The following is a 25,830-nucleotide window of genomic DNA, read 5'->3' as shown; positions in this document are numbered from 1 at the left end:
ACAAAACACCAGAGAGGATATTTTGCTTTGATTTTCTTTGATTTTAAAGCGTTAAGATTTTGATTATGAGAGTAAGTGTTTAGTTTAGTTTTAGTTTTAGTATTTTATATGTCGCGGCACCAAAAAGAAGTAGTGAGTGTAAAAGTTGAGTTTAAATGTTAAAAGGTAAATTATTATTTTACTTTACGTAACACGGGATTGGCAAGTGAAAACGGTATTGGTGGGCGTAAAATGTGATTTGTTGTCAATTTTTATAAGCATGCACGAAAATTAAATCGACTATGATAAACTGTAATTCATTCAATATTTACACAATATAAGGTATTTCATACATACATATAGAAAGAATTTAATATAAATTTGTATTTACTATAGTATATTATAAAATTTTGTCAACAACTTTTTTAAAATAACGCAATTTAACAGAACATGTTTAAAACATGCATTAATTATTACAATTACTTAACTAACTTAAATTAACTTCACATACAAACACGCCAGAAAATACTATTTATTCCTTTATTAAATACTATTTATTCCTTTATTTAATACAATAATGTTAGAAATTTATTAATATATGTATGCAAGAGAAATAAAGAATATGTGAAAGATAAATTATAATTTAATTTAGCAGCGTAAATTAATTTCCCTTCTCTATTCTAAAAATAGTAATTTCTCTTTGCACTGCGTTATTTCGAGAGTAATCCTTGTTATGGGAATCTTACATAATTCTGATGATGTAAATTTAACTAAAACTCAAAGCCAATAATAATTTTACTGCAGTACTAATTATCCAATCAAAATGCATCGAGAACTAAAATTAACTCAGTCTGAATTAAGATTTCATCCTGAATATATGCTACTGTTCGGCCTAACTGGACTGCTGCCTGCTGTCCTCTTGTTATTGCAAATCCATCAAAAATATAAAAATTTTTAAATAGGCACAAATGATGGGCCAAGTTGTTTGCGGCTGTTGTGTAGAGAATTTGTCTGATAACGGTATAAAAACTAGGTGAATGATTTTCTGATTTATAGAAATTTTAATTTTATTTGATTCTGAATTATTTATTTTAAGGCTTTAATTTTGGGGAAAAACAGATGCTTCTCGGAATATTATTTAGTTTAAAAGAATATTATTTATTTTCCTCTATTTGCAAATCTTGTACAAACTTTGATTCATTGTGAAAGAAGCAGGGAAAGGGAGGCAATTTTTTTGCCAAGTCATGATTTCGCGCGCTTGTCCTTTAGAATGTTCTAGAAGGAATTTTCATTGTGGAGTTGACCTTAAGAGAGGAAGTACGTGACAAAAAGGTCAAAGGTTGCTACTTGTCTTTCAGTGTAAGTCATTCAGGTTTTTGGCGATTGAGGGTCCGGTTGTTGGCCAAGTGAAGAAGGGCGCGCATGCGCGATCACCCTTATTTCCGCATTCTGGAGTTGAAAGCGCAAATTTTGCCAAAATTAAGGGGGCGATAAGTGAAGCCATAGTGGGAGCCCGCGTTTGTGAAGGAGACGAAGGAAATTCGAGTTGGATTCACTCTCTTACTGACTGGCGTGTGGAACTTACTTTGGACGTTACTCGTGAAGCTTGCTCTTGGGATGAGCAAGAACAGGCGAGCCGTAATTGCCTAGAAAAACGTTTCTGGCCGGGAGCTGCAAACATGCTCTCTTGCCGCGTTCTGTTAAAAAGGCGAAATTTGAACCAGCTACCTGCGTGTTGAATTAAGACCTTCAAGACCAAGCGGATAGCAGTGCTCCTGTTTCTGTTTTACAGACTTAAAGAAATGCTTCGTCATTATGAAAACCAGTTACCTGCGTGTTGACTTAAGACTTTCAAGACCAAGAGGATAGCCGTGCTGGGCAGCAGTGCTCCTGTTTCTGTTCTACAGAGGTAAAATAATGTCGACATTATGAGAACCAGTGTAAAGATGAGCCCCGCCGACGTCAACGCTTATTAGGACACGAGTCCTCCACTTCAAGATGTCCACCCAAGTTAAGTTCTATTTTTTGTGTTTGAACTTTAAGTAAGTTTTCAATAACTTTTCTTAGAATGTAAAAACAACGTCGAATCTTAAATTAATTCTCAGGCCTTAAATTGTTTCCCTTTCCCCTTTTAAATTACCAGACAAACCTTAAGTTTTTTTTTTATATGAATTTAAATGAAAAAAAAAAGTAAATGACAAATTAATGACTTCTCCTTAGACTCTCAGATGAGGTTAAGATTTTTTTTATTGTGATGTAATTGAATAAACTGATATTTAATCTGGAAACCTATTACAGTATGTTTTCTTTATATATTTAATATGTTTTTCCTATATATCTTGTATATGTTTTTCTTATGTTTTCGATCCTCTCACGGCGCGGTCCCGGGATGCATTTTTTCACAACGCAAAATGCTTTACCGTTTCACTATACGATCACTAAAAGTTTGGGTAATTAGCAAAAATTCTTAAGAGTTTAGTTTCCTCCCTAAGAGGAAGTAGAAACCTTTCACGGCAAGTAGTTTCTTATTTAACAATGGTACCTTGAAGTAAAGCTATTTAACATTGGTGCCGAAACTTCAGATTTAACACGGCCTCAACATGTTTACTGAAAATAAAATGAAGATTTCATTTGCTTGGGCTGCCATTTTCCTATATTATTATTCGATTAGCATTCTACGCAATCAAAATTCTTGCTCTTCATTACGGATTCAGCCTTCTACGTTCTACATCACCAATACTGCAAATTTCTTTTTATTACACGCACACACACATATATATATATTGATCTAAAATTATGTATGATTAATATACATATATATATATATATATATACCGGAAATTAATTGTTTACAGGCTCTTTCTTCTCCAAGACAGCTGCAGAAGACAAGCACCTTTTTGGACTGTTTAGTAATTACAATATATCTACGTTCGATGCTTTAGACACACAAGAAAAATATTAAACGTTTCAAAATGCAAACATCATAATTATAATCGCTTGCAATAAAAGAAAAGAAATTATTTACTGAACTAGCTTACGAAACCTTTCGAATAAGGAACATAGTCGACACCAGACTTTGCTGATCCGTCCTTTGTGTGAATTCTGATGAGTGACAGCTTAGAGAGATCTCCTGATCTAACGACTGGAATTTTTAGGATAGAAGATTCTCCAGCTTTTTCCGGCTCCTTTACTGTATAACGGTTTTTCTCGAGTTTGATGATTGGCTCTGTAAAAATAGAGATGCATAAATATATAAGCTTCTTAAGAGCTTAGATAGAATTCAAAGATTAATAGAACAAATTAATAAACATTATACTTGAAACAAAGTGTGTTATCACGGAACGTCATTAGATCCGAAACTTGCAGTAATGTGGCGACAAAAGACAAATTCGTATTGCTATGAAGAACATTTAGCTATACACCATATCCTGAAAAGTCTAGACTTTATTTTTAGCAACGGTTCATCGTACACATATATTACAGAAATGTTTTAAATAACATAAATATTCATGTTTTGGCCCTTTTAAACTTAAGAGATGAATTCTGTAAAAATTATGAAATCTAACGTTTTATACATTTTCACGGTGCTTACAATAGGATTATTAAAGATAATTTTATCTTCTTTATAAAAGTTAAAATACAAAAGTGTGATCCCCCGTACGACAAAAACTGACCGAAGTATTCCATTTTAATGTTTTTAAATCATATTCAGAGACGGTACACAAAAATTAAGAGCATAATGTTTTCATTTATACGAAATTAAACATAAAATATAAGTGTAGAAAAAGGTTTCTGATGTTAACAGATTAAGTGACGAGCATTTCTATGCAGATTGTTGTTTAAAGTCTTGATCAACAGACATTTTTTAAAAGGAGAACGTATTTACAGAATTATAAAATTAACGATCTAGAAAACACTTCCAGCCTTGCTTATTGTCGCATAACCAACTCGTAACATTATTTGCAGGAATTACAAATTTTAAAAATTTCTAGCTCAATAACTTATTTTTTATTATAAATACTGAGAAAAAGTAATTCAGTAATATAATATTTATCATTATGGTATTATCATACTCTCATTATAATTATTCTCAATTTTTCTAATTATTATCTTTCTTTATTCCTTACCATTATGTAATTTTATTTCTCATTATTATAACTAAAAATTAACAAAATAACAAAACTTCATGATAATATCAATAACATACATTTAACATTTGAAAACTTATATATTAATTTCTTTTGGCATACCAGATGTATGCTGAATTTTTCCGAACTATTTATTGCAAATTTACATCTGTAAACCAGAGTTTCAAAGTAATTTCATGAAGCCCATGAATAGATTTAAAATATGTATTTGTTGCAAAGGTTTCAATAGTTTTATTGATTTGAAGGGGAATAAAATTTTTCAAATAAAAATACATTAAAAAATTTAATTAATTTTTTTTTTAAAAATTAAAATAAATAAACTTTAGTAAAAATAATTTTATTTATACTCGGATTTCAAATAAATAAAATCATTTTTAAGAATTTTATTTATTTGAAGTACGAGTTTACATTATTTTCATTACCATTAAAAAGGAATGCGAACAACACCCTAGTAAATCTACAAATGGATCTAATCAAATCACAGGGGAATATAAATCTTATTCAAAGATATGAAGATATAGATTTGATTAACTTTTATTCATAATTATCAAAAAATAAATATGCTAAGTTACGAAATTTTCACTGAGAATAATCGCTTTGTTTGAGAACACATTTATATCTAAATAGTTTTATTTTATAGCTGAAAATTAGTAATAAGAAAAGAACCCGATTGAACGATAAGTATGAACAATCCGTGATGAAGATAATTTCTAGAATTCTTTCTTCAGTGCACGTACATTAAACAAACAAATATGGTATTTACAAAAAAAAATTATAATTATTTCTGTACAAACACATGTATTTTAATTTATGTGTTAAAGGAAAATTTAAAAGGTAAAAGATGCTGAGTTGTCAACATTTATTTTCAAGTTTTGTCTCGTTTAAAAAGTTTTCATAATTTGTTTATTTTAAACTAAACTAAGTTATTTAAAGTTTAATTAAAATGTTAGAACTACTTTAAATAAATATTAGTTTTAAAATTTAAAATTTAGCTACCAATGTATTTGAATAACAATGTGCAACCAAGAAAATATCTTGCAGTTAGCAACCTTTAGATTTCAGCTAGAAAATAAATACAAATTATCCCTCCCATCTGTGATATATTATTATTGTTTATGTATGCTTTGATAAACACTTTAATAAGCAAAATTTAAAATATTTTGTATTTTGTTAAGGAAAAATATCTTTTTTGTTTAAAATAAAAATTTCTGACCCGTCAACTGCTTGCAGATCGTGCATTCGGCCTGCATAAAATTTGAGATTAGTAATAAATAAGCAATTATTTTATTGTTGCCTTTTATCTACAACAACTACAGAAGTCTCATCAATCTCATTTTCTTTATCACAATATAATAGAAAATCTTTGTTTACTGAGTGACATCCGTTCTCTAAAAATACACAGAACGTTTCTTTAACAGTTAAAAAATATCTAAAGTTCGCGAGCTACAATGCCTTGAATGATGTAAAATAACTTCTTATACAGTCTGATACTTTAAAATAAGCACTTCAAGGTCTTATCAACCTCCTTCATTTTCGATTATAATACATGTCGCCATCACCACACAGCCCTTACTCATTGGATACCGTAATTCATGTCAGCCTCAATTCGGGTGCTTTTCAAAAAGCGAAACGTGATAAACAGAAAAAAAAAAAAAGTGAAGAAAAAAGCAATAATTAGGGAATTTGACCATTTGCTGCAGCTGTCTTTACTATGATTAGGAGGCAATCAAGGTGAGATAAAATGACCCTGAAGTGCATATCATAAAGTAACAGATTAAACGTAGCGTCCACAGTTGTCGTGTTATCGTCCCTACTGTTATTTACCTTCTAACAATGTACGCAATTCAAGTGTAAAATCAATTCAGAACTTTATTAAATATTCCTGGTAGGTTAACTTTAATGAATTTTGGTACAATAGCTTATGCTGTAGGCTACTTGATTTAATATTAAGATCCCATAGTTGTTTGCAACAGCAACTCACATCTCAAACTTATAAGACCTGCACTGAATCTGATGCAACAAACTTCTCAAACAACTTACCAAACACAACCGAAACCTCTGGGTATTTCCTTTACAATTAATTATTACAGGCCTCTTGCACAGGCAAGATGGCAACAAAGCGGTTTAAGCTACACTCTGCTCACAGTTAAAATTAACATCCTACTTTTAAATTATATCGTTTGCCATTCAGTTCGTATAAACTTTCTGGTATGAGCGAGTATCGCGATTATCTAAGAATCATAGAATTTTAATTGAAACTGCAACTACTCACTATTAGTAAACTTGTGAATAACTGCCAGAAGTTTAACTTTCGAGGTGAGATGGGTTCAAGTTGACATTCTTCTTTGCATCCAGCATTAGTGAGGAAATAATTTAAATATTAATTGCTGCAACTTCTACCTTCCCCTCCCCCCATTTAAGAAAAACTCAAGCTGCACGTTTTATTAGTTATTACGAAATCCCAAGTTCATTATATGAAAAAATTAGATGGTGATATGTGTACCTGAATAAAGCAAATTTAAATATTACTTAAAATATGCACGATTTTACAATATGTGCTGCTTTCCTTGTACATGTTTCTTTTTTCCTCAGTATAACAGACAAGTATGGTGGTCAGCTTGAGGTTGAATAGGAGTTTGAAATTTTTATTATCGCCCCTGCAGATGTAATAATGTTTAATACTTTCTGGAAACACTGCGCAACATTCTGAGTGATTAGAGGGTTTAATGACTCATGGATTTAGTTGTTCCATGCGTTAAGTAAATAAAAACATGATACTGATGAAGAAGGTTTGTAAACTTAAATATTCCCATTTTAAAATATAATTTAGTTTTGATATAAAATGCAAAAATTATACTACAAAACTTACTGTCATTGTCATCCTTTATAGTGACAATAGTTGTATTTCTATATCCCAAAATGGCTCCTCCTGCAGAATCGCTGATTGGAGATCCAAGAACCAATCGAAATTCCTCATCTCCTTCGTAGATGGAATCGTCTACCAGAGTTACGGAGCACAGTTTTTCCATTTCGTCTAAAACACAATTTTTTTTTCTAATTACTGCATTCTTTACTTTTATAGAACTGAAATTCAAACTTACTGCACTCAAGTAAATCATTTTGCTCGTTTTATTTCTACTAAAAATTAATAACAGAATATTTTAAACAAGATTTACGAAGACATAAATGATTTTCCTGAAAGAACTGGCAAATAAAAATATTTTTATAAAACGAAGTCTGAGTATACATTGATTTTTCTAAGGCATTATTCAAGAAACGGAAATTATGGGTATATATCACTGAAATTTATACAAATTTTATGAATACAAATCATAACTCCTTTCTAAACAATATTTTACAAGAACCTTCGGATCATCCCGTGTATATGAGGGTATGAATAAATAATATTTCTTATTAAGAAACAAATATACTATACGTACATATGTGTTTGTGTTTTTCTCTCTTTCTCTCTCTGTCTGTATGCATATATATATATATATATAGAGAGAGAGAGATAAGTGCGTGTATTTGTGCAAAATTATACCTTAAATTAGTAGTACCCCCTTTATTCTTCATTCTAATTTACGTATTTCCTCTCTCTATTCTAAAATCAGCAATTGCTTATAATACATTTTTCTGGTTTTCGTCATTTTTAGATTAACCCATATCACATGACGTTTACGACATAGCTAATTCGGAACTTCAAACCAAAATTGCAAGAAATGAAACTTTTCTCTTAAACTAAGCTACCATACTGAATAATAACGGACTTTCCTCCTGCTTCTCAGAAAAGATACACTGAGGCTTCCTACTTTTCTTCTTATAAAACAAAATGAAAGATGAAAATGCGCCAAATTATTTGTGGTTGCAAAATGTTTAATTACAGTAAAAGCATTATTAATTAAATATACTGCGTCTGCACGCAGCATCTACTGCATCACACGACTTCTAAGTTTTCTTCATTACAGATCTCCTATGTGTACTTCAACATGTATCTGTGACATTCCCAAATCTTCACATATATACTGGTAGCAATGTCTACAAATTACTTTAAATAGTTTGAAACTTTCCTGAAACATATATGATAAGCTCAAACAAGAATTGTAAGTGGTAGCCAAAAAAAGAGAGGAATACTTATATTCAATTTAAAAAAGAAAATGGAAAATTTGATGGTACGGTAAACAAGAGATTAAATGTGAATAAGAAAAAATTGATAACATGAAACTTGAAAAGGAATATTATTGCCTTGAAACCGTTCATTGTAGAGGGGCTGAGCGAGTTCAACTCAGGCAATTGCGTTCCAATGCAGAAAGTCTAATACAACATTTCGTAGAATTATAAGATGTTCTTAAATTTAATTATAATTCAATAAAACACCTTAGTCAAGGCAATAACATTCCGTTCCAAGTTTTAACTTTATTAGCTTAAGCTTTATTTGTTGTTTTTTCACCTGCTTATTTGCTTCTTCTATTTTTTAAATTAAATAATATAAACATTTTATTTTTTGTTTTGTATCATTTACAGTTCTTGTTTGCGTTTATTATACATGGTTCTGGTAAATGGACAGTTCGAAAACATTTAAAATATTTTTTGCAGAAATTGGCACCCTTTAATAAATTAATGTTGCAAATGCACTTAATTATAAAATCTTGGAATGAATAAATTAGTTTTTATTTGGTCATTGTATAAAATTTAGTTACTTTCTAACTTCCCCGATATATGAACCAGCAGCGATCTATTCGCTCAATCAATCGACATTGTTATCTGAAGGTATGCGTTCGGGATTGTGAAAATTTAAAACAATAGCCCTCTCCTGGTTACGGTTAGAGTGCAAATGTTTCGAGATTTTTCGAATGGCAACAGCTACATTTTTCCTGCGAAAACTTATCAGGCCATAGGAAAAAATCATAAATGGGTTAGAAAGATACACGTATGACAGGAATTCAAAACATTTGCAAAGAAGAGTACTTTAAAGGTCCAATGGCAACACAGAAAGAAGGTGCATTGACACACTTTGCGTTATTCACGGGGGTAGACAGCAGACGCTCCAATCACAAAACGCCTTGTGCAAGGTATTAACATTTTTAAAACACGTTAAAGCTATTGTAATGCTCATGTAAAAGGTAAGAGATGAAAATGAAATAATTCAGTGTAATGGAATCTTTTAATGGAAAGCAAGATTAGAAATGTTTTAATATATAAACAAGAAAAATCATCGCCGTTGTCAAATTTGCATAAAAAGCAGAGTAACATTTAATGCAATTAAAATTACCCAAAAGTAGAAAGAGAAACATAAAAGTTTCTTCAGTTCCCATACAGTAACTAGTAGAAATTGCGGTGAAGTGATAATTCTCCAGTTTATATGAAATGGATAATGTTGATTAAAGGGAAAAAAACGCAAATAATTATATATATAAAGAATTATTCACATGAAGTGGGTGTTTCTGAGGGACACGGTTAAGTCAATATTAAGTGGAAAAGACCAAACGTTTGCAACCATACTTAATTAAAAACTTATTTATAATCGTATTATGTTATTAACACTTGTAATATACTTTATTTTAAAGTAGTTCTCACCCGGCTGGAAAACTATCAGACTTTCGTCCGTGTCTGGTCGCTCCTGAAAATCGTCTTCAACTTTTGCAGATTTTTGGCGGGTATAACAACGGACAGCTGCAGAATGTTTTAAGTCACCAGATCGTGTGATCACGGTATTCAGCCTACTATCGTTTTCAAACACGATGTAAGCAGCATCCTTGAACTGAAATTTAGGCACTGATAAAAGAAAAAAAATTACGAGATTGTAAAAATACCAAAGAGAAAGAGCAAAATAAAATAAAACTAGAAGGTAATTTAAGAAGACTTACAATCTGAAGTTGAATCATTTATGACGACAGTAACTTTGTCTGGTGTTCCCAACACTGCATTCACTGGCATACGCAGTACGAGCTCAAAAGTTTCAGGACCTTCCAGAAGAGGTTGTCCTAAATCATCCAGAATGGTGACTCGGAATGTTTGCATTGTCACACCAGGAGCAAAATCTAACGTTCTCCCAATTCCTATGTAATCCAGGCCAGCTATTGAAAAGAAAATGTCAATTACAGTATTAATATGCTATATATATATTAATTTTAATTAATGTATTAATTAAAATCTTCTCAATTTATGTGAGTTGAACACAAATGAAACAAATCTTGTCCCTGTTTTGTAAAGACTTATTAGCTTTACAACTAAATAAGTCTTTACAAAGAGACTTTACAAAGATATTTGTAATTATAAAGTAGTAATGAGAAACTTAAGGATGGGTAAGATCACATCTGCATGTGAAAACTTATGAATGTGGAAGATCACATGAAAAAATACAGCAAATAAATTAAATATCTTTTTCTTTAGATATGCTAGCTCTAAATTTTGTTCTTAAAATAACTTTTCTTGCCATATGTTTCTACTTTGAGGCTGGCAAAACGACATGCTACAATTCTATCGCTGCTACAAATATGGCCGAATTTATTCATTTCTATCTTGATTCAAAAAGAAAGAGCTTACCTTACATACTTGCGAAATTATTTTTTCTTATATATTGTTAGTGTTGCTACCAGTCTCACTTATCTGATACCGGTCAGCACAAGCCCACAACATTCCTCGTTAAATGCGAAAGAGTCAAATGGAGTCAAGCAAGGAGTCAAATGCGATGATCGTTGGCAAGAGCATTGAGCATAATATAGGTGACAGCCCGACTTTAACTCAGTTACCCCTCCTATTTTGAGAAATAGCACCCTGGGATGACAGGTCCAAAGGTCTTCCACCTCTCTTTCCCTACCTCAACCTCTCGAGAAGACTTTCGACTCGCAGCATATTTAGAATACCCCCATGCCACACATACACTATACATTTACAAATAACTATGTCCCATCCGTGATTCAAATCCGGCCCTTCGATACGGCAGTCAAGAGTCACTATACCACTCTCCTGGTGTTTTTTTATATGTTACTGCACCAAATAGCCGGACGCTTGCAACTTAATATAGTCATTGTGACTAGCCGATGCCCAGCTATCCCACCACTGAGAAGTTTATCAGGTAGCACCACGGGTACACGTAAAAGTAGGACGGAACAGCAGAAATTCACTATTGGTCACATAGGTGTAGTCCGGCTGCCCTAGTTGTCAAGCTCCGACCCAATTTTGATGACAAATACCCCGTAGATCGGTTCGAAGGTCTTCAATACTCTTTCCCTACCTCAATTTCTCTTTCCCTACCACAAAATTACACGAGAGGTCTTTCCGTTCGGCGTGTATTGTGAGTGCCCCCACGTCGTTAGGACACTATATACTACAAATAATTATGCCTGGCTTTGAATTATCGAACCGAACAAAACCATACAGCATCTAGAAGCGCTAACCACTCTATCGATAGAAGTGGCAGGGTGCACCATAGGGGATGATCAAATTAAACCGGCGAGAAAAGGTTAATTCCATACCAGTTTTGATATAGAACACTTCGAGGACTAATTTGAGGATTCCCCTTCTCTTCCTCTACCACGAAACCTCTCAACAGGACTTTCGGCTCAAAAATATTTTAAGCACCATCATGCGCGTAGATATTATACACTTCCGAATATCCAAGAATTCTGAGGGATTCCAATCCGGTCCAAATGGTATCATAAATTAACATCTTTAACCACTATTTTGATCAACGTGCCTTTTTTCTTATGTTACAGAAGTGTGTGCTGTATCACATGATACGGTAATCCCCTCCTGTATATCGACATACCTTGACAAGATACTCAATTTCCTGCCACTTGCGTTCTAACTCAGCAACAGTTATCGAATGCATTGTTACATCAGTTTGCTCACGAAAAATTTGCACTACAGTCTATAAGGGTGAAACGTACTTGTTCATGCCTGCGCACTTGTAATGTAATCTGCGCATGCGCATCTGTTATGTTCTTCAGACGAGTTTGAGAATCGCCATCGACAGTGTTTGAGGGCTGGCCACAGCTATGAGTTAATAATAAGTGATTGTGATTTAATAATTAATAAAGAACCAAACGAGCGAATTTATTATAGTGTGTGTTATTTGGGATGAGACTCAAACATATCTGGTCCCACAAAGCAGGAAATTGAGTTTTGTGCGTGAATAAATAGTGTTTCGGTTTTGAGAACGCAGAAGTGTTTGTGTTTGCCAGTATTTTCAGCTTGTTCTTTTCAAAGAATATCGCTGGTTTTGTATAAGGATATTCAGCAAAAGTGAATCACTGCAGAGGTAAGTGATTCCTCTCTTCTTAATTCTGTACATTCTGTGCTTGTTCTGTTATAAATAACAATGTTATTTAAGGGTGCTAAAAAAGAAGATTTAAGGCTTATAGCCTTAGAAATAAATTTAAATGTTGACTAAAAAATGACTAGCAGATTTAATTGATATTATTGAGAATAGTGAAATTTTTAACACTAAACATGATTTAGTAAAAGAGATAGCAAACTCTATTATCGAAAATAAGAAACAAGAAGAGCAAAAACTTGTCGAGTTAGAAAAAATAAAAGTTGAGAGATCAAAGAATGAGTTAGAGTTGGCAAAGCTTAAAGCAGAAACAGAACTTGATGGTATAAGCGAAACCGAAGCAAAATCAGAGTCACTAGATCCATTAATAAAAAGTATCAGAACCTTAACTGTAAAAATTCCTATACGGCCTGAGAGTTGGGATTTTTCTTTTGGTCATTAGAACGAGCGTTTATTACAAAAAATATTTCGGAGGACTATAAAGCAGAAATTCTGTTAAATCTGTTAGGAGACAAAGCTTCGAATATAATAACCTATTTACATGATAAGGATATCGCGAATTATGAAAAAGTAAAAGAAGTAGTTCTGAAGGAGTTTCAGCCAACACCATATTCGTGTTTAGAAAACTTTAGAAAAACTGTTAAACAACCACATGAAACTCATGTGCAATTTGCTTCACGCTGCTTAATAACTGTCTGGGATTATTATTTAAAATTAAGGAAGGTAACTAACTGACTTTGAGACCCTCAAACAACTAATAGTTTCAGACAGGTTATACCAATCTTTAGATACGGGAACAGCTTCTCACATTGCAGTGAGGCAAGGTGATTCATGGTTTTCACCCAGTGAGTTAGGTAAAGAAATAGATTTATATTTCACATCACCAGGAAAACCTCTTACTGAGAATTCTCATGTTAATCGTAATTATAACAGCTCAAAAAGTATAGCTAAAGTGTTTTTATCAGATCTGTGTTATCAGTTGCTATTTATCTGTGTTATCTGTTGTTATTTATCAGATGTTTATCAGTGTTTTTATCAGATGTTATCAGATCTGCTGGAAAGCGGCAGTATGTCGAACTTTTTGACACGTAATTTTATTGAGCACTTGCAGTTAGAGAAAGAAAAAACCAACATTTCGGTTTCGGGAATAAATGATGCTACTTTAACAATAAAGCATAAAATTAATGCTTCGATATGCAATAAACAAGGAACTTTTATACAGAATTTGAACTTTTTAGTAATTCCAAAAATAACTGCTGATTTAACACCTTCGCGCAAAATTAAAATTTCAGTGCAAGATCTTCCTAATTTAAAATTAGCAGATGAAGGATTTAATGTTCCAGAAAGGGTAAATATGCTGTTGGGAGCAGGAGTTTTTTATGAACTTTTGAAACCGAGTTAAATTCGAATGAATAATCCTGATAATTTTTTTCAAGATACAGTTTTTGTTTTTATCGTGTCTGGAAGTATTCCAACAGAGACTGAAAACAGGGTTCATTGTGGATTGATAAAGGAAGAAGACAACTTAGATAAAACTCTTAGAAAATTTTGGGAATTAGAGAATATTGAAACTGATAAACCCAAAAACAAAGAATCTATAATTTGGGAGAAACATTTTGTAGAAACTTATACACGAGATAAAACCGGTAGGTACGTTGTTAAAATGCCATTAAAGGAAAATCCGAACACTTTAGGAAGTTCTAAATAAATTGCAACGAGTAAATTAAATTTCTTATGGAAACGCTTAGTAAAGAATCCCGAATATTTAAAATTATATTCAGATTTTTTAGAAGAATATCAACAGTTAGGACATATGGTTGAGGTAAGTGAAAGCGAGGTGGAACGAGGATCATATTACATTCCTCATATTGGAGTATATAGGGGAGAAGAGAAAAGTAAGTCGACTCCCTTGAGAGTAGTATTAAACGCTTCTTCTTTGACAACCAAAGGAAACTCTCTAAATTCTATACAGTATTTATTATAGCGAATTTATTATACTGTGTGTTATTTGGGATGAGACCCAAAGGTACTCTTCGTCTTTGGTGAACCTTCACAGAAAAAAATTCACTAGATTTTCTAGTTTAAAGAAACAGAAACCCAACAGCAACTTACGCACCAAGCAATTCAACGGTGGTCATCAACTGAGTTTTCATAACATGTTATACGGAAGTGAAAATACGGGAGCATAATCTACGAGTATTAACTTTTCCTTTTTAGGTGAGGTATGTACTGTCATTGCAACTTTGTGTTACGAACACATTTAAATCATCTTGAAGAAAACCGATTGATTTCTGAACTTCGTGAAGAAATCAACATCACCATCAAACTTTGACAGACTTCTTGCTTCTCGCGAAAACTTGCAGCATTCATTCTCATTGACTTGAATTTTATTTAAAGATGTACATGTACTCAAAATAGGCTTATATAATTCTTATGTGTGTAACTTAACATTTGGGTTTGTCGTTGTTAACTACATAAAATTGTTTATAGAAACAATTTGAAATAAATATAAGAACTTATGATAAAACCAGTATGAATAATAAATATTCTTAAATATTTACCAATCAAAATACATTGCAAACCCGGGGATCCAGCATACATCTTTAAGTAACAATCTTCTCTTATGTATAAAAAAATGACCTTTTTTTAAAAAATTGAATAATTCGAATCTTAAATTTCTCCCTGTTTGCTTCTTCAAACAGCATCTCTGCGTAATGCTGTCAAAAGAAAAATAACTTAAAACAGTATTTCATTTTGAGGAATTATCGTTTAATTCAAATATGAATATTAATAAAAAGAAGGAATTCTAATAAGCATTTTGAAAGCGAGTTGTTTGTCATTAAATGATGGCTTTCCTAGTATTCTCCTTCGCTGCATAAAGCCTCGTGGTGGTATGTTTATCACTCCGAAAACTTGAAAAGGGCTAGCCCCTTTAAGAGAAAAAAATGATTAATGGCTTTTAGCATTTAATATTATGCTTGCGTTCTTTCCAATACTCCTCAAATTAATGGAACTTCGTATGCTTCATTAAGCAACAATTTCTCTTCCAATTATGTTTAAAAGGTAAGTTGATGATGAAATAACTTGGAAGACATAAAGAAAATATAATTGAAAAAATTATTAATGAAAACATTTATTAGAAGTTAGTGTAATTTGTAACAAGCTGAGAAATAGAACTCGCCCAGGAATTATTTGGTTTCACTATAGCTTTTATTTTTTACTAAACATTAAAGCGCAAAGTTCAAATGTTATGGATAAATATTTAATTGATGCATGGTAGATAATTTAAATAATTATAAAAAGATAAGCAAAATAATATATTCTTTCAACAAAAAAAGTTACAAAAGGTGTGAATGAGCAATCCGCAAAAATAATTATCATATATTATTCTGAGAGGATTATCACCCTGCAAGAGCTTTCTGTTTTGTATTTTGAAAATTCAAAGACAGGACAGATAACAGCCTCCTAGAAACATCTCAATTTTGTTCTCAGAATGAGATTTATAGGTGCTACACATCTATGCATACTTTAAGCACTTTTATCAAAAGCAGACGCTTGCTGTTTTATTGTTAAAGAGAGACGGCAAGAACGTAATGACTGCAGCGCAGGAATAGAAGGGAAAGAGAGATACTGAGTCAAGTGGTCAGTACAAAATAAGTCGTCGCTGTTAGATCAGTCTTTTATAATATGTAGGGATGTCCAATGAAGAGCAAATCATCATGACCATTTATCTAAAACTTTTTATAGTCCATCTTTAAGCTCTCATAAAAACTTCAGTGCGTGCAGGCATGAACTCGTTGGGCTTCTGGTATACGTCCGCAGGCAAAGCATGCCGGATCTCCTAGCACAGGTCCATCAGTTCACATACGTAAATTACGCGGCGGTGGATCAGAAACTCAAAGGAGCTGTCCATCAGATGATAAACTAGATAAACTAGACAAAGGTCTGAAGAATTAGGGGCTCAGGTAAGTAGGCTGGCATCATCTCCGGTGGGGACAGTCTTCGTGGGCATCAAAAGGCTTTACTGTGTGGGATGCAGATAAAAAACTCTGTATAAGTTTTTGTCACGTTTGTGCGACACGCAACAACGGGGCGAGCTGCTCGCAGATGTGCTGATGACGGCATCGATTGTCAACATCGCCTTGAGAAGACGAGGGAAGCCCTAGCGACAAGCGAACTAACATGCATAGTCCGTAGGAGGATAACTCACTCTTCCATCTCGAAAGAACTTCGCGACAGAGTGTGCGTAAAACCGGTCAAAGCCAAGTCCCGGCTAGCAGCGGTAGTCATATCTCAACCGGTGAGCTGTACCGCGTCCCTGCCCACAGACCTAACGCTGCAAAAGAACAGTGGACTCCATGCCGTTTGTAAAAGCCAGAACACGAGACATGGCAGTGGATCAGGAACTCAAAGAAACTGCACATCAGATGCTAAACTAGACAGAGATCTGGGAAATTAGGTGACGAGGCTGAACTGTAAGGCTTTCTTCGGAAACCATGTGGACACAGTCTTGGCCTTGTGACAGGATGCGTTGTGTTATGTAGCGAATTATTAATATGCGTTTTAAGTTATTATTATTCTAATATTCTTATTTGTATTCATGTATATTTTAATCTGGAAAAAAAGTATTCTTAAGCTGTTAAGGCTCTATTTAACTCGTTATTCTTGAGTAGGAATTGTAACAAAGGCGAGTGACGGTTGCGAGGAAACACATCTGATATATTGGTTTATGAACTTTTTACTAACAGTGGAGGCAGTAGGATGCTGTTATCGCCTTTTACTAGTGGCTTGTGAAACGAAAATCGTCTTGCCTTCGCTTTGTTAAAGTTGCAGTTTTGCTTACTTCAAGACAGTGGGGTTGAACTAAGCTTAGGTAATTGGATTCTCGTAAAGCTTAGTTCCGCTTGTTAGTTGGGGGGTCCATTTTTTTCTCACGTTGTGTGTACAGATGTTTTTCGGACTGTACCGTCAGATTTTCTGGTGTTTGATTCGTCATAGGTGTGTCATTTTCTCAGTTTAGATAACGTAAAATTCCGGCATTGGTGTGATTTTAATTTTATGATTTTTTGAAAGCCTATGAACTCACAGAGGCGGAGAAACCGAGATTTCCTGGGTGCTTGCACCAGGCTAGAGTTCGTTATCCCTGATTATGATTTACAAGCTAATAGTAAGAAGAGAAAGAGTGGCGGGGCTTGACCCCTTGCGGGTCTTGCTCTCGCGCACGGCGTGTACCAGCGGGCTGCGGCTACGGATTCCCGGCTTTGATCAGATGAGAAATTACATTTAAAAAAAAAGGCGCTAGAACTCATCGCAAAAATTTATAGCATCGTCGCTTCTCCATTATAATTTTCCGAGAATCGTAAATAGATATTCTCAGGGTGATGCAGATACCAGTGGGTTTCTTGTTTATCCTGCCTAGTGCCTTTCCAGTTTGGGTCCTTTCAAGACGTTTTTCCCTGGTTTATTGAAGCGTTCCTGATAAAGAATGGTTCCGGATTTAAAAGAAGCATCCCGATACCTGAGTCTTCCTTGGGTCTTGATTTTGTTGAAACGTTAGCGTTCCTGAATAAGAGTGTTCCCGATTTTTAAAAAAAATCGCTGCCTGATACCAGTATATTCCTGGGGTTCTGACTTGAGTGAAGTGTTCCGGAATGCAGTGCGCATCATTGGCCTGCATCCGGCAAGCAGCAAGATTTGGGTTTTGTGGATTTCTTCGAATGGTCAACGAAATGAGTTAAACGATCTGTTGAGCTATTAACACTCCGTATTAATCAGTCAACAAAATAAGCACGGCTAATTGTTGAACTATTTAAAACTCCGTATTTATCCGTCGATGATGGCACACGCGGGAAAATAGGAGTTTGATGTATGAACTTCACCCTGTGAGTGATTTTTTTTTCTGTCTTTTCTATTTAAACTGTAACCGAGTAATGATACTTATATTAATATACGTGTAAACGAAGTGAATAGAAGAATTAAATAATGAGTGGTTATATTAATGTACTTGTAAACGAAATGTTTTGAAGATTTAAGTAATGACAAGTTATTTAAATATACCTGTAAACGAATAATGAGTGGTTATATTAATGTACTTGTAAACAAAATGTTTTGAAGATTTAAGTAATGACAAGTTATTTAAATATACCTGTAAACGAATAATTAGAAAATTGGTACAACCACCTAAATTGTGAGTTATGTAATGTTAAAAAAAAAGTTAGTACTTACATGACTACACTTAACATGAGTGTAAGATTTAAAATGATATACATGTTAATTTACATCTTAAGGTTAATTTGTAGGGGACTGATCAGTTTACCTAGTTATCATATGTTTGAATATTCTAGAAATTAATAAATGTGTTTGATATATATTTTATGTTTCATTTGTTAAATTTAGTGTATAATTTACTGTGGTCTGTCATGTCCCTCCATTTGTTTGAGCCGGGAGGCTTTTAAGAAACATGGAGTTTAATTGAATTTGGGGTTATTGATTTTTCCCTAGTGGGCTTCACAATGCGCCCTTGTACTAAACCAATACCACTATACGTTTGATTGTTTATTTGATTGATCCTTTGAATATTATGATTTAGATTTGTTTTGAATTATTTGATTTTTTTTTTGTTAGTGTGTCCGGCACCATGAGTCAAAGTCAAAGTAAAAAGTATTAAAACAAAGTTAAAAATTGTCAGATATTCAACAGTTGTCCTGCAGGAAGAGTTTACCGTCATTTTGAAAAACAGACACCAAAAATGGATGTAAATAGCTTGTAGATATATTCACACAGGCACCAGCTCTCATGGTTTTGACTAGGGCAACCAGAGATATTATAACTGGTTCTATAAATGTTCCCCATAGCATCGTTAAGCCACTAATATAAATTACTACTCTTAAAAATGGCAAATATTAATTATATACTGTAAAAGAATTTTTCAGGTACTATCCAAATGGATTATTATTTATTCCTGTTTCGGTGAAATACGTGGCATTTAAATATCTCAATATCACCTTTTCTCAAACTGTGGTCTTCGAAACCTGCCCTTGTAATCTTTCTATATTTCCAAAAAATACTATTTAAATTAACTTTGTATACCACCATACAGCTAAATATGTCAGAATTTGGATATTACGCGTGGCAACTGTCAATCCCGTTTTCTCCCAAGAGTGACATTGTATGAAATTTTATTGTCGATTACGTTATCTACGGACTTCTCGTTCTAGACTTAGCAACAGAACAGGGATTTATTAAACCACTATGGTGGTTCTTACGAGTATACAACCAAACATAGAATAGTTATGCAGACTCATCCCTCTCACTAACGAGAGTACCAACATTTATTTAATTTTCGGTTAATTAAGATAAAGATTATTAAAACAGATGTAACTTTTCTTCTATTAACATAATATCAATCTAAAATCAATTGATTTTAATTAATTGTATTTTATAAAGCATAAGTATACTGGTAATAACATATGCTACAAAGTTGTTTTCGAGGGGACAAAAGTAAGATGGCCGGTAGAACATTCTAATTTATAAAAGTGGTCGACACTTAAAAAATGTTTTAGAAACGCTATAATTTATTTTTAATGTATAAAATCTTAGATCAGTCTATCATTGTAAGAAAATACCAATTTCCATAAAAATAAAATTGTACGTTCATTAGGATATTATTACATTACTGCAAAATAATGGAATGGAATATTCAGATTAAAAGTTCCTTGAAAAAGAATTGAAAAATGTTTCCGTGCAAGTGTCATCAATTTTCGGGTGATTAAAAAGCAATTAAAAGATCATATGAGAAGTGGTATTTTATCACGTTGTTTTTCTGTGATGAGGTGGTTAGTATATCAACAGTATACAGCTAAATAAGTCTCCTGCGTTTATGAGTAATTCATTTTTAGTCCAAAGGATCTTTGTCCCTGAAGGACTATTGTTTTCGTTTTGCGTTGAATCACTATAAATATCCATTTATCATAAATGTGCGTTTCACTTTTCAAACTGTTGCCACCAAATGTTAGAGTCCTGCATTATATTTGAAGAAATTAAATAATTGAAAATCTGCATAAATGTATGTACATTTCTCGCATTGTGATAAAACAACGGTACATAGAGCCATCGAATTTTGAATGACGTAATCCTCCTACGAATATGGGCATGTGGAAGACAAAATTTGAAATTTGGAATTATCGATTTCATATCTCGTGAAACTTAACGAATTTTTGAGTAACACACTCGAGGATTTCAAGGCGAGCAATGGCAACACTCTACGGGGAAAAAAAAACTTTTTTATGTCCAGCGTGCGGAACTGTGTATCGGAAATTCTAAAGATATGCTCATTTTAAAATTATTTTGCGACATTGCTCTTGACTGAATTTTATGGTGTAAGTGCAAAGAACATGATATTTAATAACTAAAGGTAACACACAAAACGTTAAAAAACGACCCTTTGGACGTAATTTAAAATCTAAAACCTTTCAGATTTTTTTTTCTGAGAAATGTTTTTTTATAATACTTTAATATTTAAATTTTTTTGTAATGAATTTTATAGAATGTATATTAGCTGAGTGATGCTGAGAAGAATCATACTGTAAAGCAGTATATAAAGCAGAAGAGACCTTGAAGGCGCATTGTCTTATGCAATCAGACGCATTAATATATGAGGCAAAGAAATGTTATGTAATACAGTTGTATTTAATGCTCACCAGTTTCAATAATAAGTGTAATTCAGCTTTGGAATTAATTCCGGCAAGGCGCTAAATGCATTTTAAACAATAACAGCAAGGATTTCCTATAAAAGTGAAAAATCGCGGAAATTCATCGATCAGGATCAAATTGGCCTGTGCTTCTACAATGATTTTATTAAATTAATAGGAACATAATTAAAGAAGGTAAAGAACTAAAAAGCTACAAAAAAGGAATAAAAGTGTTTCGCGAAATGACGTAGGTGCATTTAAGAGTAAAGAAGGTATATTTAGTTATTTAGTTACAGTAAAAAAATTAATTAGTGCGCACAGATTTTAATAAATACCTGAGACTTAAAAGGAATATAATTTATAGGCTGAAGGTGTCTGGGAGTAATTTAGCAAAACAGAAATTGAGAGAGAATAAAAAAAAAATTAAAATTCCGTACAACAAATCTTTTTATGTTTTTTTTTTTTTTTTTTTAATGTTTTAAATGGCATGTCTTACACGTTGAAGACATTTGAAACAAAAGTATAAATTCTACTTTTTTGTGAGGTTAGTTAAGGCATATTTATATGTGATACCTGCCGTTTACTTAACCTTCCGTTTCGCTTTTCATCTTCCATTCAACCTCCAGTTACTGCTTGGTTGTACATGCTTGAGTTATACTAATTAATGAGCAGCATTTTGAGAAGGAGAGCTTTTAAGATACTACTAGCTTACAAAATATACAATTAATTTGAGCAAGGACATCACAATATTTGAATACTTAAAAATGAAAAATTTTTTCTTTTCTCTTGATAAAAATATACGACAGAAGGCTGGGTGTGAAAAAAACAATGTAAGAAATTTTTGAACCATACAGTTCCAGAAATGTTAAGTTATAATTTCCTCGTTGCTATAGCTTGCAGTATAGATTATAACATTTATCGCTGACAACAGCGGTTACTAATTTTTTTTTTTTTTTTTTTTTTTTTTTTTTCTGGCTTGAAAAGCCTTTCACCAGCAGCCGAACGGTAAAGTCGTTGAACAGCAGTATTTCGCCTCTGGGTTAAATCCCAGCTGCATGGGTGTTCTGATGATTTTAACAATACGTAGCATAAATACCAGTCAAGTTCCTTGTAGAAAGTCCTCCAGGAAAGTATCCCTTTCCTTAAGGAATATCTCTAAGCTGGCTTTTGGGTATTTTGCCATAATCAAACAAATCACATCTAGATGAAAATGATCTTAGGATCAATATTCCTCTAGTCATCCGTTACTTCAACGAAAACATTTAATTAATCAGCTACTGTTATTTCAGATTTCTATGCTGTAATTATAAATAAATAATGCAATGAGAAAATTTTCAATGCCTTTTTGGAAACGGATTTCAAGAGGGGGCAGTCATAACCGCTGTTCTGGATGTCATAAGGACTGATAAGAATAATTTAACAGCATCAGTTTTACTCGAATCTAATTATGATTAATCCAAATACTTATTAAACTTTTGCAGAAGGAAGAAATCAAATCTTAAAATATCTTCATCCATGACATTCGGAAGGGTTCTTTTGTCTTTGAAAACCAAGGTCACAATTCCCAAAAGTTTTCTTTTCTCGACTGAGATCAGCCAGTGTGGTTACGTCGATGTCCTGTTGCAGAGCAAGATTAAACTGATCACTGAGCAGATACTGAGCAGATGTGTCACTATCTCGAGCATTGGAAAGCGAAAGGTTTGGGATTGAAAAGACATAAGCCTATCTGTCTAATGACCATGTTAAAAACAATGGAAGTTTTATTATTTTAAGAAAGGTCGTGAAGCTTGTAGAACTGTGATACGTGCCTGTTACATGCCATACTACGCATTTCTTTGCTTTCGTGCGTATGCAGAACGACTACTTATGAGTGAACTTATTACAATTTCAAAATTCTTCCTAAGCATGTAAAAAATTTTGCTTACATTCAGCAGAAACTGGATCTGAAGGCTTTGATTGGACAGTGACTTTAGCTGGACGGCTCAAATCAGTGCCAGTGCGCCAAACAAGTACTTCGACATATCCATCGCTTTCGTCTACGAACAGCTCAGCCTCACCAAAATAAATCGAAGGCACTGAAAAGCAAAAGCATGTTATATTATTAGACGAAAAAATTGTTTAAAATGTAAATTTATTCACTGTAGAAATTTATGGGTTAAGTTTTCTTAAAAAAAGAATAAAAAAAAATTAAAAAAACTAAAATTGCTTTAGGATGTTATATTAAAAAATCGATTTCTTACAAGCATTTTTAAGCAAGTTTCGTGTAAAAATTTGACCTAAAACCTGAGGCATGGTTAAAAAAAAATGTTTTCACTTTTGCTATTTAAGGAGTCAGGTGGTAAATTTATATTTGGCATTTCACAAAAGTCCGGATGTTAAATCTTCTGTACTATATACATAAAATACATTTGCATACAATTTTTATATAAATGAATAGTTATGCACGATACAAGAGTTAACCTACTAACATACCAATACATATATTTAGTAATTTAGAAAAGTAATGCTTCCGAGACTAAGATTTCGGAGTAATTTTGTTTTGCAATTGAAATTTCATAAAAATACAATTTTTCTGCTTGCGTGCATAATTCACCTGAACTAATTAGAATATCAAGAAATTTTTATTAACTGTGCAAACATTGAACCTGTATAAAATGGCTAGTTATTGTGCTGATGACTAAGAACTTTCAGAATTATAATTACACTGATGACAAAAGTTAACAATAATTGATGCTTATGTAAATATTTAAGAAAATCTATGATATAATGGTGAGAAACGTAATATGCGAGTATGATACGGTTATATCATATGGCAATAATTCAAAAAAAAATTAATCTTTTTTATTACCAAAGAAACAGTTTGAAAGAAAACAACGTAAACTAAAAGTTTCTACTTTAGTGAAAAAAATTAAATAAAAAGGTTAAATGGCAATTTAATAAGGTGTGTAGTCACTTCTGGTAGCCACGCATGCTGCATAGCGATTGTCCATATATGATGTGAGAGTATGGATGAGTTGTGGCCTCAAACAGCTCCAAGCATTAAGAAGAGCCAACTTTAAGTTCTGAAACGGGATTTGGTGGGTGCAGAAGAGTTGCAATTTGTCTCCCGATCATATTCCACACATGCTGTATGGGCTTAAGATCAGGAAAGTGAACGGAGTCACTGCATGCGTTGTATATTTTCATTTTCACGGAACTTGTCGACCAGGATCGAGCGGGGACAAGAATTATGAAATTCGGGGGGGGGACAAGAATCGCACGGAGGTTATCATGAAATTAATAAAAGAAAATTGTGCTTTAATGATATGAATGTTCTTGTTCTGTGTCACATAAACAATCAAATTTCCTGACTTCAAATCACAGAATTACTTCTCTCCATATATATTATGTTTACTAAAGAATAAAGTATCCAGAATGCAGTGAAAGATTTTTGTGAAATTTCAAATTTTGAGTCACTTGATACTTACCATATTCCTTTTGGGCTTTATATGGCTGGTGATATTTCTCATTAATGTCAATTTATGTAATTTCTGTAAAAGTGTTCTTAATGTAATTTCTTTAAATTCATACATCGGAATTAAATTTTCGAGACCCGAACACTTCGCTTTGATACTATCCTCAGTTAAGAGACCCTGTATTATATTATGCCAGTACCATACGATAAATATGTAATGCACGAAAAGCGTAAAGAATAAAACTTTCCTTTATGGTATAACGATAGTTTTCATTTCGACGAATTCTTCAAAACTCGCTTACACTTTCCCAGAAAATAATTAAATATGGCACTTCCTTGACGAAATTTGTATTTTGCTTGTTACTGACTAAGCAAATAAGTTTGTAATTTTTGCGATTAAACGCAGTAGCAGTTTTAACGAGAAAGTTGTGAAAATGCTTATTAAAAGAAAGAAACTTATACGCACCATCTTTTAAGTCTGGTAATATTTTAATTGTTGTTTCATTGTGCACGCCAAGTCTGCCTCCTAGTGGTGTCGTGAGTTTGATTTTAAAAGTTTCTTCGTCTTCGTAAAGTGAATCATCTATAATTGTCACTCTGCAGAAGTGAAGATCTTCGCCACTGAGGAAGTGGATAATGCCGCGATGGTCACTGGGTCTGCTAATGTAATCCATGTAAGAGAGAAGAGGGGTTGAAGATGTGCCTTGAGCCGACCCTAATAAGAAAATAAGCAAAATTACGAACGATAAGTTTTCATGGTTAGTCTGAAAATTTCAGATTATATACTAATACAATAAAAAAGATTTCATTAATAATATGAAAAAATTAAGAAAATATAAACAAAGTTGAAAAAAACAGTATCTGTATCCGCGGGTAATTCGTTTCAGGATAGCAGCGAAAGCTATATAGTACTACAACATGTCCATGTAACAAAAATAAATTCAACAAAATTTAATGAATACATTTGACACAGTATCACCAGTTATTATTAAGTTAAAATATACTGTGAACTCTTATTTCTCACTTCTGATATTACGTTTTATAGACCAGTGGTACTCCCCCTTTTTTATCCCATGCATTCTTTTCACCATTTCTGCTAAAAGATCATACCCCTCCCTCCCCAAACTCGAAAAATGCATACACGTTTATTTAGGTTTACATTATTTTTTAATGGCACAACAGGAAACAGGTGAAATCAGGTTGATCTCAACTCCCCCAGAAACTATAAAATTCTTACAGGGGGGCGGGATATTCTTCCCTGGTTGAGAACTTTTGATGTAG

General features: G+C 32.9%; 1 protein-coding gene across 1 annotated transcript in view; it reads right to left on the bottom strand.

The window, feature by feature from the left end:
* Positions 1 to 25,830, bottom strand: part of LOC118197265 (FRAS1-related extracellular matrix protein 2-like) — a 175,752-nt gene that overhangs the window by 41,700 nt on the left and 108,222 nt on the right. The window contains exons 7-12 of the mRNA XM_085820699.1: positions 25,016 to 25,264; positions 23,021 to 23,170; positions 9,995 to 10,204; positions 9,705 to 9,902; positions 6,997 to 7,161; positions 3,023 to 3,205 (exon numbers count right to left, since the gene is read on the bottom strand). Of these exons, the coding sequence (XP_085676825.1) occupies positions 3,023 to 3,205; positions 6,997 to 7,161; positions 9,705 to 9,902; positions 9,995 to 10,204; positions 23,021 to 23,170; positions 25,016 to 25,264 (1,155 nt within the window). The remainder of the gene's footprint in view (positions 1 to 3,022; positions 3,206 to 6,996; positions 7,162 to 9,704; positions 9,903 to 9,994; positions 10,205 to 23,020; positions 23,171 to 25,015; positions 25,265 to 25,830) is intronic.

The sequence above is a fragment of the Stegodyphus dumicola genome, chromosome 7, assembly GCF_044657685.1.
Source record: "Stegodyphus dumicola isolate Sdum_Otavi_A_Nest chromosome 7, ASM4465768v1".
Lineage (NCBI taxonomy): Eukaryota > Metazoa > Arthropoda > Arachnida > Araneae > Eresidae > Stegodyphus > Stegodyphus dumicola.
The sequence above is the reverse complement of the archived record's forward strand: the minus strand, read 5'-3'. Positions and strand labels throughout refer to the sequence as shown.